The following is a 13,702-nucleotide window of genomic DNA, read 5'->3' on the forward strand; positions in this document are numbered from 1 at the left end:
TTAAATCCTTTATATATAATGCATTATAAAAGTATTTTTATAATGCATAACTTTAAGATGTAATAAAGAATCTGCAAACATTATAATGCATTTTACCATTTGTTACAATTGTTTATGAAAAGATATAGTGCATTTTAATGCACATTATGAATACATTTATAATGCATTAGGCTTCAAATAAAGTGTTACCATGTCATTTTATACTTGGGATTAAATGGCAAATATATAATGGAAGATTAGAAAATCAACAAATTAACTTTTAATTACCTGTAGCACCGGAGGGCCCCTGGCAGCCCACACATCTGGAGAAGGTCTCTGTGTCTGAAAGCTTGCTCTACAAACGCTCCCAGTTCACACACGCAATCTGTCTGATCCCACGCTGACATCGAGTCCCACCAAACAACACCTTTAATTATGTGCAAAAAATACTCTTTAACTATTCTTTTAAAGGAAGTGGTTGAGTACTCTGAATTTGATCTTGTACCATACTCATCCTGTAACATCTCTCTGTACAGGTGCTCTTTGATGACGTTATATTTGTAGGACAGGAGTTGGAGGATGTCGGTACTGCTGGGAGAGATCCTGCCCTGTCGCATGCTCCCAGCGTTCCTCTGAGAAAGAGATGGTAGGACACTCCAAACACCATCAAGAACAAGTCTGGATCAGAAAGCAGGAAGAATATGTGGTAAATTTGTGGGTATAAGCAATTGAATTAAAGAGTGTGTGTTTAAAGTGACCTGGTGTAAAGTCTCTTGGCTCTATTCTGAAGACACAAGATACTAAACTGCTCTGGATCTAGCTCCTAGAAGAAAACAATACAGAATATCACAAAGTATGTACACATATATTTAGCAGACACCATTCTCCACGGTGATTTAAATTATCATGATTCCAGCTAAAATAGCTGTGCAAAGCTATATATGTGAAAACATACCATTTTAATTTTAAATGAGAATTTGTATGAACTCGTTTTTTACCAGTTGTTTAGAGATGAAGTTGATTGTTGATTGTGTGTTTTGTTTGTGAGTATGATCGATTCTACCAGCCTTCAACATCTGGAGCTCCCAGTACAGCTATAGAAATCATAAGCAGTTCACATCTTTTAATTCACAATTTAACCCTGCATGATTTTCAAATTCATGCACACAAAAGACCCAAAACAAAGGCAAATATCTAAGATAAGGGTTCACTCTAAGAAAAAAAATCCATAGAAAAAACATAACGTCCTGGCAGAATTTTTTTGCGGACATTTCCTACAACCCTAAAACACAATGCGTAAAATACCTGTGAAAAAAACAAGTATTTTTACTGGCTTTCTTAAGGTGATGATACACAGGGCAACTTTTTGAGCAATGTTGCTGGGCAATCATGCAGAGTGATTGTTGCTTGGACACTTTCCCATTGAAAATGGGCAATACATTTCTATCTGGATAATTTAGATCGGTTATGGGCCCTGCGCCAAAGTGGTAGTTGGTACCTCTAAAATTTAGTGTGTGTGTATATATATATATATATATATATATATATATATATATATATATATATATATATATATATTAGAGCTGCACAATTCTGGATAAATTGAGAATCACAATTTTTTTTGTTTCCGGTGTGGTTTTGTGAAAGGTTTAATAGACCTTCAAATCATTATCATTTAGGAATAAGATATATTATGCTATATTACTGATTAATCGTGCAGCTCTAACATATATATATATATATATATCTTAATTATTATATATATATACGGTATATATAATTAATTATTATATATATACATACCTCTTCTCTGTTCTCCCGCTGTTTCTCCATCACTAGGAGAACATGCAGAACTCTTCTGGCTGAACATGACAACCCTCCACTCTGACCTCTGACCTGAACACATCAAACTCTGTATCAAATTAAACTTTTCTTATTTCTTTCTCTTTCTACTTCTCTTTTCTGTCTCACTCCTCTCATTCATGTGATTCTGAGCCGAATGTCTGTGTTCCGAACGTTCACCTGTGAAATGGCTCTCTTTGTCTCCTCCAGGCTGGCAGTGATGAGAAAGACGCTCTTATAGAGGGAACAGATGACGTCCATGCCGACCTCATCCTCCTCATGTACACCGATGGTCTCACAAACCAAATGTAAGCACTCTTCCATCCTAAAAAAGACAAAGCATTTCATATAAGCTCAATTTCATCACCACAAAGGTCTTATACACACGAAATATACACACTACAAGCACAATCAACATAATGAAATGTGTTCTTGTTATACATCATGATGCAAATATAAAATACAAACATAACAGGTAGCTCTACCTTATATAATTCCAACTTGAAAAGAGAAAGTGTCTCACTTGTTCGATGAGTTTATCTTCATGAATGATGCACGATTACAACAAAGCCACGTCTGTTGCTGAGGAAACCTTTAGGGTCAGATTACAGTGGCAGCTTTGCCCTGACCGCACTCTTCCTCAGACAAATCATGACACCCAATCAGGCACAGTATATAAAAAGCCTGGCCGAATCCTACTGTAAAAAATGTTAGATAGCTCTTATTTTAAACTTTAAATATTTGGTTAAATTGAAACATTAAAATGAGTTAAAATGACATGTATGTTTTATATCAAAGTTGAAGAAATTGAATTTTGATGAAAATTAAGACAACCAACCAAACATTGTAAGACCACAATATATTTATGGTATTGGTTGAGCAAATATCCCATTTGTTAATTTTTATTAAAATTATATAATCTTTTGTTTTCTACAGTAAATCTAAATTAAATCGTATTAATCAAAATTGGCTCGCTATTTATGTATAAATATAGTGTAAAAAAACTGTTTTTCACTAAATGTAATTTTGAGTAACCCATTTTAAATGTGCAATAAGAACAAGCACAGACTGGGTAAAGGTGGTATTTGGTGTAATAACGTGACACATTAAATACTGATGAATGTCAATGCACCTGATAACATACAGTACATACAAATACATAACTCAAAATAATTCTGTGAAGGCACTATAACAGATTCTGCTCTTTTTGTGTTTCTATTTTTACATAGATTCACTGTCAGTGTTGTAAATAAAATGATCAAGTGTAATAACATATTGCTTATAAAAATATGTATTTAAAGAGAGTGAAAAAAATGTAATCACAACACCAGTGCAACAGCAAAAAAGGCCCATCAAAACCAGTGCAACACACAAAAAAACAATGCAGATTTGTTCAAATCATTAATTGAAGAGGAAAAGTCCATAATCTTTTATCTTGATGTTATGGCAAGCAACCATGCTAAAAAAGAAACCTCAAGATGATTCAAAAAAGCTTTTACCTCTTTGCATCTGTGTTGAAAGAGGAAAACTATTCTTTTTTCACTGGATGTGTAACTGATAATGTGTAATTTAGCTGCATTTAACAAAGGTTAACACTGTTAGAAACACTTACAGACAGTAGCACCAATCAAAAACAAACAAACCACTAAATACAGTATACAGTAGAGGATTGTTAATGTGGTTTGAACTTTAAAGTAAAAAAAATGTAAGTGTGCGTTAAGCTCAAGCATTTTAAAGTCAATACAAAACTCCATTCGCAACTCATAATACCTGTAATCTGATGAATTTCTGAGTGAAACAGGATATTCAACAAAAAAAATGTAGGATGGTACTTTTTATTCATCAGGAAATGACAGAATTGTGAAAAGTGAAGGCAGATGTTGGAAGGTCAAGGGTTGATAAGTAGGGATTTGTGATGTCAGCTGAAAACTAGCAAGTGTTTACATTTGTATAATGATTATAAACGTTTTTATATGAAATAATGCGGACTAATTTTAAGGCCAATTCACACTCAGATTAGTACGTCACTTCTCAGATATTCCCATTTGACATTGCGACAAACCGCGAATGAACATGTTCAATCGGCAAAAACAAGCGTTTGGCGTTGATGGATGTCTGTCGGTGCAGTGTGAATAGGCCTTTACAGAATAAGACCAGGAATGTGCATTATAAAGAAATAAAGCAAATTTTGATTTCATGTTGACTTTAAGAGCTTGTTTTAGTTCATCAGATCTCAGGGATGATTAAAAAGACCTTGTAGGCAAACCGATTTTACTCCACAGTTAAAGGGTCTCAAAGATTGCCATGGATAATTTTAGGGCATTTCTCAGGGGCGATGCAGTGGGCGTTGTGTTCAACCAGTCCAGCGGGACACTGGCATCCTGGCACACAGGGTTTAAAGCAGTGAGCCTCGATCACACCGAGTGGCACGTCTTTATTAAAACACGTCTTAGGACACGGCGGCCCACACTCATCAAACACATAACCGCGGTCCAGCGGGCAACCCACAGCTGTAGGGATGGAAAAGAAAAAGCATGGCATTATACTAAAACACAACAAATCAAGTCAAATGAATTTATATATTGCTTTATACAACACAGATTGGTTACATGACACGAGCAAATCTTTTTAATCCTGTTAACATGCAATTTTCATTATTCTGAGTATTCTCTGAGAATTGCGGTTCCCCATCTGTCACTGTCAGTCACTACAATATTATGTCGACTGACAAATGGGGTCTCACTTGGGAGCCCCAATCACCTCTGAGTTTTAGAAAAATGGCCAATGGAATTGGCAAGATGAATTTGCATGCCGAACCACTCCCTCGTACATACGGGTATATAAGATGGCGGCACGCATCCACTCATACAGATTTTTGCTTTGTAGCCAATCAGCAAGCAATGAGTGTGCTTCAGAGATCATTCACATTGGTCAAGAGGGCTCATTCAGTGGTTTTGGCCATTCTAAAAGAGCAGTGTACAGTTAAAGGTCTACTATAGCATGAAAATACCATAATATGTTTGCAGATATTTAGGAAACATGCTAATTTCACATACTCGTTTATTTGAAAAACACTTCTACAGCCAGTTATTTTATTTATTATTTTACACGTTCCGTGTTGTCATTCGGTGTTTGTTTTGGTATGTGTGATCTCGCCCACTGCCAGTTCACCCAATAGTATTTCAACACCTGCTCCAGCACAACCGGAGACAACACCCCAGCCGCCCCGTCGAGCTTCCCGCAGGAAGGCGAAGCAGCCCGTCCCCCAGGCCGCTAAACCTTCCAAATGTCTCTCTAAGAGGCCCTGATACATGCAGCCCAGAGATGTGGGGAGCTGCTCTTTTTTTTCTTTCTTTTTTTCTGCCATACATACACATTTTCTATGAAAGAGCAGTTTCCTCAATCTCTGGGCTGTACAGGGCGTGGTCTGGCAGTGAGCAACGCTATGGTAAGCCTTGACCCTTCCATCCTGTTGGCAGTGAGAACTTACATTCTGGACTTACGTGGGGTACTGGGTAGGTTACAACTCAACATAACATTGTAGTGACTGATAGATGGTTAGTGATGTAACCCTCATTCCCTGATGGAGGGAATGGAGATGTTATGTCCCCCCTGCCACAACCCTGAACCACCGCTGAACGGCCTGGGCCCTCGTCTCGGCTGCTCAGCATAAACATGAATGAGTGGATGCATGCCTTCATCTTATATACCCGTATGTACGGGGGAGTGGCTCCGCATGCAAATTCCACGCGCCAATTCCACTGACCGTTTTTACTTACTTGGGGGCTCCCAAGTGAGACCCCACTTGTCAATCGACATATCGTCTCCGTTCCCTCCAGCAGGGAATGAGGGATACATCAGTAACTAAGACGCCATTTTACTGCCATTATTTACATAACCCAATGTACAGCACAATTGATGAACAAACATGAGAATTATTTTCGTATAATGATACGATAATACTTCTTATTCATTCATTTGGAATCAGTTTGCATTTTTATACTAACAGAAATAAGTTTAAGGTTTTGTATATTTTATTTAATTTCAGTTAAAAGTTTTTTTATATTTCAAGTAACAATTTTTAAAAAAATGTTTTTAGTTTTAGTTAACTATAATAAACCTAACTCACATACAGTAGGTGTTACTGTCCAAGTTCTTCCAGCGTACATGGATTTGATTACTGGTTCGTTCGTATCCAGACTTTTTTTTTTTTATTGATCAAAGTATTATGTTTACATGAGGTAGCCTAAAGTTTAATCTCAAAATTGCCTAAATCTCATTATATTCACACTATGAGGTTGCTTGTAAACATAGTAATTGTTGCAATGTTCATCAATTAAGAAACAAATCCAATTTAGCTATAAAGCAGCTCTACAGAAGGCAATAGTATCATTATTCAGCTCAGTGAACAGTTCGGTATTAATTCAATTCAATGACAGTGTCAATGTTACAAAGTTCATTAATTATGAAGCGGGAAGCTTGGTGGCTGGCGCTCCCGTTTCATTTTAGTAATCATCATGAATTAGGTATCATTTGAAAGCTTAAAAACTCAAAATTCATCCTGTGAAAACCTTTTTGAAATCGGACATTGCATTACCATGGAAACAGTACTTTAAATCCTTTTAGTGGACTCCTTAAAAAGGTATCAAACTTCTATAAAAGGACTCTATAGGACTTCTTTATACTTTCCTTTTCTGAAGTGCTTTCACTTCAGCAATAATCTGCTGAGTGTCTTCTTTACAAAGAGACCAACCATAACATTCCCAAGCATTAATGAATTACAACCATTTAAGTTTGGATAGTGCATTTTCACGTCTATGCTCAAAAAGGGGGGTGACAGTTAACTGCATCTCACTCACCGCAGAGTGTCGGCGACCTCCACTGCAGGATAACCCCGGCTTCACGGCACTGGGACGCGTAAGCCTCCAACACGTCACACAAACACTCATCCACATTGGACCCGCAGGCGCACAGATCATACACACATGATGCAAAGAACATCTCGGGTGCCACCACCTTATGACAACGCTCAAACACGGACGACTTCAGCACTGTGCAGCGAGCATTTGCGGTCTTACGGGCAGAGTATCCAGCCTCCTGACACGGATTAATGTTTTTCACATCAGAACACTGAACATTTGAATTTACACTCCCCACCTGCAACGAAAATAATATTTAACAATATTTCACATTGAAATATATTAACTAATTACAATACAAGATTGTGTGACTAGCATGCGTTCTTCAGACATGTTGAGCCTTGGTGTTAAAAATGGAAAACCAGGTTTGAAAATGACCATATCCCAATCCCCTTCCCGCATTCTCTACTGTCACATTTCTACTTTTGCTAGTCAACTACAAACCCACATATCAATCAACACAGACAGCATGAAGATGTTTTAGTGTTTTAACCTTCCAGTTGTTTCCGAAATCTGCTTCAGATTTGGCGATTTGTCCATTGCGAAGTTTCATGTCGTCCTGAGGGTAGTTATTGAAGTTGCCACATAAACCGCACATGTGCTTCTTGTAGGTACCAGGAACGCTAACTTCCACATGAGACCGGCCATTCCATAACACCTTAAATCACAATCATCAAATAAACTAATAAAAAGTGCTATAAAAATAATTATATAAAATATTACAAATTAATCAAATTAAATGTGGACAATCCATAGAGATGATGTGGTCTGGAAAGAATTGTATGAGAAATGTTTGAATTCATCTTGAAATCTCAATTTTGATCTTTAGCATTTTAGCAAATCTGAGCTCTATATTACCAGGGTCTTTTTTCTCAGGAGAAAAATCTAAGAAGCAAGAAACTTCTTCAAACATCTCTGTTTGCCCTATATTTCATCTCATTGCAATAAAGAAACACTTCATATTAAGGAGATCTTGTTCATGATGTTTCTTTCCTTTAGAAGATTAAACCCAGAGTGAAACTGTACCTTCAGCCCAACATTGGTGTTTAGGAGGATGGTGTTGGTCTTGCGCTCCAGGTAAACATACGGCTCTTTAAGAAACGGCAGGGAGACGGGTTGATAATCAACCTGACGTATCGAAGAAAAGGAAAACAAGCAACAATATTCAACACTGATAAACGTGTCTAAAGAAAAGCTGAAGGTAAATTGATAATTTAGCTCATGGTTTTCTTAAATTTGGGTTTTACAAAGAAACTGTAGGGGTTCAATAGTTTATGAAAACATGATAATTAACGAAATAATAAAAAAAAAACCCACTTACTAAAAACATTTACCTGCATGTCATGTGACCATTAAACAAAATCAGAGAACTGTAAACAATGCAAATGTGTTTTTTAAATATTGAAATATTAAATTAAAATCTCTGTGGATACTTCAAATAAATATTTTAGGTCAAAGCGGCTTTGGCTGTCATAAACGTTTGAGAATCCCAGATTTAGCTAATTATATCTATAGCTATATATAGCTAAGAAAGAAGATGGAACTGCGACAATGACATCATGACTAGTGAATATAAGTGAAAATATAAATATACAAAAAACTATTAAAAATACTATTAAAAAAACAAAAATAGTATTATACTATAAAAAGTACATATAGGGAAAAATAACATTTGTATGGTGTATGGTGAAAAGCACACTGTAAAGGCCTGTTAGTGGACGCTAATATATTTATCGTTATAGTTATCATTCTTAGTGTGAACAGGCCTAAACGCATATTACCTTGACAATCCAGTCCTGAAACAACTGCACCACAACATCTCCAATAAACACGGTCACTTCTTTAGTCCAAGACACTCCCCTTCGTCCCCGGTCCTCATTAGACACATGGACACTGGCACACACACATACACACACGTCTGTTTAGACTAATTTTGTGTGAAATTTTTGTGTGAAATATCCCTCTAATGAACAGTATACACTACTCTTCCAAAGTTGGGGTAGGTACGTTTTTTTAACAGTTTTGATAAGGTCTCTTATGCTCAACAAGGCTGCATTTATTTGATTAAAAAAATACAGTAAAAACAGTAATATTGTGAAATATTCTTACTATTTAAAATAACTGTTTTCATTTGTAATATATTTTAAAATGCAACTTATTCCTGTGATGGCAAAGCTGAATTTTCAGCATCATTACAGTCTTCAGAAATCATTCTAAGATTCTGATTTGCTGCTCAATAAACTTTTTTATTATTATTATCAATGTAAAAAAAAAAAACAGCTGTGCTGTTTAATATTTCTGTTGACACAGTCTGTGATACTTTTGTAATGATTCTTTGATGAACAGAAAGTCCAAAACAACAGCATTTATTTGTAATCGAAATCTTTTTTTTGTAGCATTTTAAATATCATTAGTCACTTTTGATCAATTCAATGCATCCTTGCTGAATATAAGTACAATCTTACTGACCCTGAATTTTTGAACAGTAGTGTAGATGTGAGTGAGAGAATATTCTGAGCACCTGAAGTCTCCGCCATTACAGTCCTGAGCCAGAACATATGTGCACGTCCCCTGGAAGTTCACCATCTTTCCATCAAACGTTCGATAGTGAGGGTCTCCAAACACAATGCAGGTGGCGGGATGGGGAATGCAGTGAGGACAACACATTCCAGGAACCAGGGCTGGAGTTTCATCCTACAAACACACAAATGCTACTGTATATCCAGACGGATTACACCTGAGAGGGGCCTAAAAAGTCATTGTCCTTAATATAGTACACTGACTTGTGAGTCTGCATGGTTTTTAAAATAAAATTTAAGGCTTTTTAAGACCTGCACATGTTTATGGTAAACATCTAAAATTACTGTAAAAACCATAAAATGACTATAAAAACACCTTTGCAGTTCAAATACAAATTTTGATAAAAATGGTTTAAAGGGGACCTATTATGCCTCTTTTCACAAGATATAATTTAAGTCTCTGGTCTCCCCAGAATGTGTCTGTGAAGTTTCAGCTCAAAATACCCCACATATCATTATTATAGCTAATGAAATTTGCCCCTATTTGCCGTTTTCATGTAGACTGGGTAAACCCAGCCCGATCTGCCGGAGATTTGATTTCGCCCTACAGCTCAGGCTGGAAACCTGTACATTCCTCTATCCTGCTTACGTTACAAATTTGCAGGGACCAATCACAAACTGGCTTATCCACCTGGCTCGCTATTGGCGGGTTTAATCCAATCCACTTCCTTTTAAAGGGGGGGGGTGAAATGCTCATTTTCACTCAATCTCCTGTTAATCTTGAGTACCTATAGAGTAGTATTGCATCCTTCATATCTCCAAAACGTCTTTAGTTTTATTATATTTATAAGTTAAAGATTGGCTGTACCGAGTCTTTCCGGAAAAAACCGAGCGGCTGGGGGCGGGCCGTGTGGGCGGTGTGCTATAGCTGTGCTAACTGATCTAACAACAACACAGAGAGACATTTGAAGTAGTTTACTCACCGTGACTGCTCGATCCTTAAGCATTAGACGATCTGCAAATAAGTCGATCTGGGCTTTGTTTATAAAACAATCATCGTCGAAATGCAGGGAACAAAGAGTCGTGCACAACCTCCGTTGATGCTTCGAAAAAACAAACTCCATCCACTATTCCCTTAACGCTGGGTTCTTTGGCAATCTGTGCAGGGTTGTCTTGCCCTGCCAACCAAAAACCCACTTCTTTGGTGACATTGACTTCCCTAAAGCCGAGCAGAGCGCTTTGAGGTAACGTACTGCTTTCGCTCTCTTCTCTCTCTGGTCTGCGAGTGCGCGCGCGGCCGCGGAGAAGTGCCCTTAGGACCCATATAAGGAAATTCCGCTCTATCTTACGTAAGACAGAGCCATACTCGAAAAAAACTTTCCGAAACTTGTGACAAACCGGAAGGAGTATTTTTGGAACAAAAATACTCCTTCAAACGTACAACTTAACTTTTGAAACTTTGTCCATGTTTAGCATGGGAATCCAACTCTTTAACAGTGTAAAAAACTCAGTATGCATGAAACAGCAATTCACCCCCCCTTTAACCTCTCGACGATGCTCAATGGCTTCTTTAGTTTAGCAAACAAATCGCTCGAGTTGGTGTAAATACTGTACCACTCACTTTCATGTTTTTTTTGCACAACCTGCAAAAATCGCTCGATGCCATTGCTGCTTCCGCAAACCGCTGATCAATGCTACAAACCAACACGTTTGTTGACACGTTTCCTGCCGTTTTCGCTGCAAAGTACGTCACCCGGATCGTTGGTCTGATTGGTTGAAAGACTATCCAATTGCGTACAGTCATTTGAACTATGCCCAGACTGCCCAGTCTAATGTTCAATCTTAAAAGATTGAGTTTGGTCTGGTGATAGCTAGACTAGTTTTCGTGTGTTCCTTTAAAAGCAAATGAGCTGATGCTCTCAGCAGTCTTTCCAGAAGAGGAACCTTTACAGAACCTTTACAGCTCATGCTTCGGATACTCCAGCAACAACAAACCTGGAGATTGTCATGCAGGCATAATCCAGAAATTGTCACTAACAGTGTTCAGCCTTAAATGTTCGAACCGGAGCCGGACACAGATGGAGGGATTTAGGAAGAAGTTACAACTTCCTATTTTGCTACAGCGAGGACACAGAAATGGCGGACTGCTGCGGATCACTCAGGGCGTTATCTATGCTAACAGGGCAAATCGTCACCAGTCATGGACGGGGCTTCTGGAACTGCTTGTTTGGAGAGACTGTTTATGATTTATGGATATTATATAAAAAAGGAGTGGTTGGATTGTTACCATTATAGGCTGGTTGTTTACACACACTGTGGACACACATCTTATTAAAGTGAATTTTGCATAATAGGTCCCCTTTAAAGTCTAAAATTTAAAGTTTATAATTTTATAAATCTTGCTTTTAAGAAAAGGGATGAGTAAAATATGAATATATATAATATTCTAGAACCGTATTATTCAATTTAAGACCTGTTGAAATGGTAATTAAGACCTTTCTTCTCCCATTTAAGATATGTAAGACTTTTCATGACCTTAAAATTGATAAAAACTAAAAGTGTGACTTTTTAAGGACTCACAGGGACCTCCATTTAAAAGCCTGTCGACAAGTTTCAAACTATGTGAAGTCCTCACTAATATAACCTCAAAGGTGCATATCGTCATCTTACCGAGGCACACGTGAGCGTTGGGCATCTCTGGGTTTGGCAGTGCACGTCTCCGTACACACAGGTGCAGGTCGTACACACGTCCACCTCCCAGTGGTCATTGGGGCTGTACAGCTGTCCCTCATACACACACTGTGCAGCGGTGTCTATGGAGTGCACTACAGTTATGATGCCTTTGCACTCTAGACAGCACTTCCCAGGGTTCTTCACTTTGACTGATCCATCCGGACAATCAAGAGGAGGACACTCCTGCAGATCACACTCGATGTGCCCTTGCTAAAACACACACACACACACACACATATGAGTTACTTTAAATTTGTGCTTACTACTGCATTAAACAATCAATAAATGTGTAGAACTTTTGGTGAATATGCGATTCTGTTGGACATCAGAGTTTGGTTCGTTTGCTTGATGTGAGATTTATATAGCCTAGCATTCTTTAGCCAATCATTCACATATTGATTCTAATAAACTTATTACAATTATATCTGATGAAATAGTACGATCATCACATGATCACCTTTTGCTTACAATGCTATAAACAGCAGCTATGCTAATTCCCGGTTTCTATATCGGGATGCCCATCCTGAGGTAACAATAGATTGCGTCAGCTCCAGTTTGGAATCAGCCTTTGTAATGATTTAAGTTGCCGTAGACAATTGTGAAGACTTTAGACCCAGCTAACAAAAATATGTTCTTAGAAAGTTTTGATAACATTGAAGTTAACTAACCACATTACAAATTATTTTATAGCTGTATATAACTTCCATATGAACATTGCTTTGAAATGCTCATCTCTGACTGATAGCAGAATACTTCCTAAATTGTAACATTAAAAACATGCATTTGAAAAGCTGCTTTGAAACTATTTATAGGCCTATTGTGAAAAGTGCTACAGAAATAAACTTGAATTGACATCATAACAACAACTTCCTGATAAAACTTACAAATAACTTAAAACCATCAAAAATAAGTTTTTTAGTTCCCTCACATTGCAGATGCAGGTGATACACTCATTCTCCTGGTCTGTCCATCTCTGTCCGCTTAGTACGTGGGTTTTGTCGCCCTCTAATACACACTCTGAGACAAACACATATACAAGTGAGCACACATACACTGGAAGAAGCGACGTTGCATTATTTCTGATAGCGAGACTGTACCGTCACAGACGGGGCAGCAGGAATCAGGGGGTGTGTGCTGATAATCCGGAGGGCAGCTAAGAGGAGGGCAGGCTTGATGAATACACGTCCATGTCAAATCCTAAACACACACATAAATGTCATTCCATATCAATGCACAATGGCTTTACAAAACAGCAGTGCGTTTAGATACCTTGCACTGACAGGTGAAACACGGATCATCAGTGGCTAACACTTCATTACCGATCAGTGCATCTGTGCAGTTACTGAGGGGCTCTGAAACACAAACCACAAGAATGAAACAATCAGTGATTCAACTGTATGATAAAGATTTGAAAAGACTTCTTTAAAGAGTCTTATATAAGTTATTTTAATAAATGTTAAAGATCTTAGTCAGAATAAACACCATATTTTGATTTAAAGTCTGTCATAAATACAGTTTGTTCAAAATGTTGCATTTTTGAAGTTGAGTCTTTATAATTTAGCTGAAAAATACTGAAAATATGTCTGACCTAAAAGAAATTCAGTGTAGAAAAAACTTTCTGAAAATTGGAAAAAATTTAATTAGAAAATTTACATTACTTAAATTTCTTTTTGCTCATCTAAAATGAAATATGGCATATAATACAATATA

At 37.4% G+C, this 13,702-nt stretch overlaps 1 protein-coding gene across 1 annotated transcript in view; it reads right to left on the reverse strand.

The window, feature by feature from the left end:
* Nucleotides 1-2,895: 2,895 nt before the first annotated feature.
* The window catches only part of kcp (kielin cysteine rich BMP regulator), a 53,086-nt gene continuing 42,279 nt past the window's right edge, over nucleotides 2,896-13,702 (reverse strand). The window contains exons 42-51 of the mRNA XM_079873803.1: nucleotides 13,262-13,344; nucleotides 13,090-13,189; nucleotides 12,921-13,009; nucleotides 11,930-12,202; nucleotides 9,262-9,434; nucleotides 8,522-8,633; nucleotides 7,767-7,868; nucleotides 7,234-7,398; nucleotides 6,681-6,978; nucleotides 2,896-4,331 (exon numbers count right to left, since the gene is read on the reverse strand). Of these exons, the coding sequence (XP_079729929.1) occupies nucleotides 4,114-4,331; nucleotides 6,681-6,978; nucleotides 7,234-7,398; nucleotides 7,767-7,868; nucleotides 8,522-8,633; nucleotides 9,262-9,434; nucleotides 11,930-12,202; nucleotides 12,921-13,009; nucleotides 13,090-13,189; nucleotides 13,262-13,344 (1,613 nt within the window). The 3' untranslated portion in view covers nucleotides 2,896-4,113. The remainder of the gene's footprint in view (nucleotides 4,332-6,680; nucleotides 6,979-7,233; nucleotides 7,399-7,766; nucleotides 7,869-8,521; nucleotides 8,634-9,261; nucleotides 9,435-11,929; nucleotides 12,203-12,920; nucleotides 13,010-13,089; nucleotides 13,190-13,261; nucleotides 13,345-13,702) is intronic.

Source organism: Squalius cephalus (assembly GCF_949319135.1).
Source record: "Squalius cephalus genome assembly, chromosome: 6".
NCBI lineage: Eukaryota > Metazoa > Chordata > Actinopteri > Cypriniformes > Leuciscidae > Squalius > Squalius cephalus.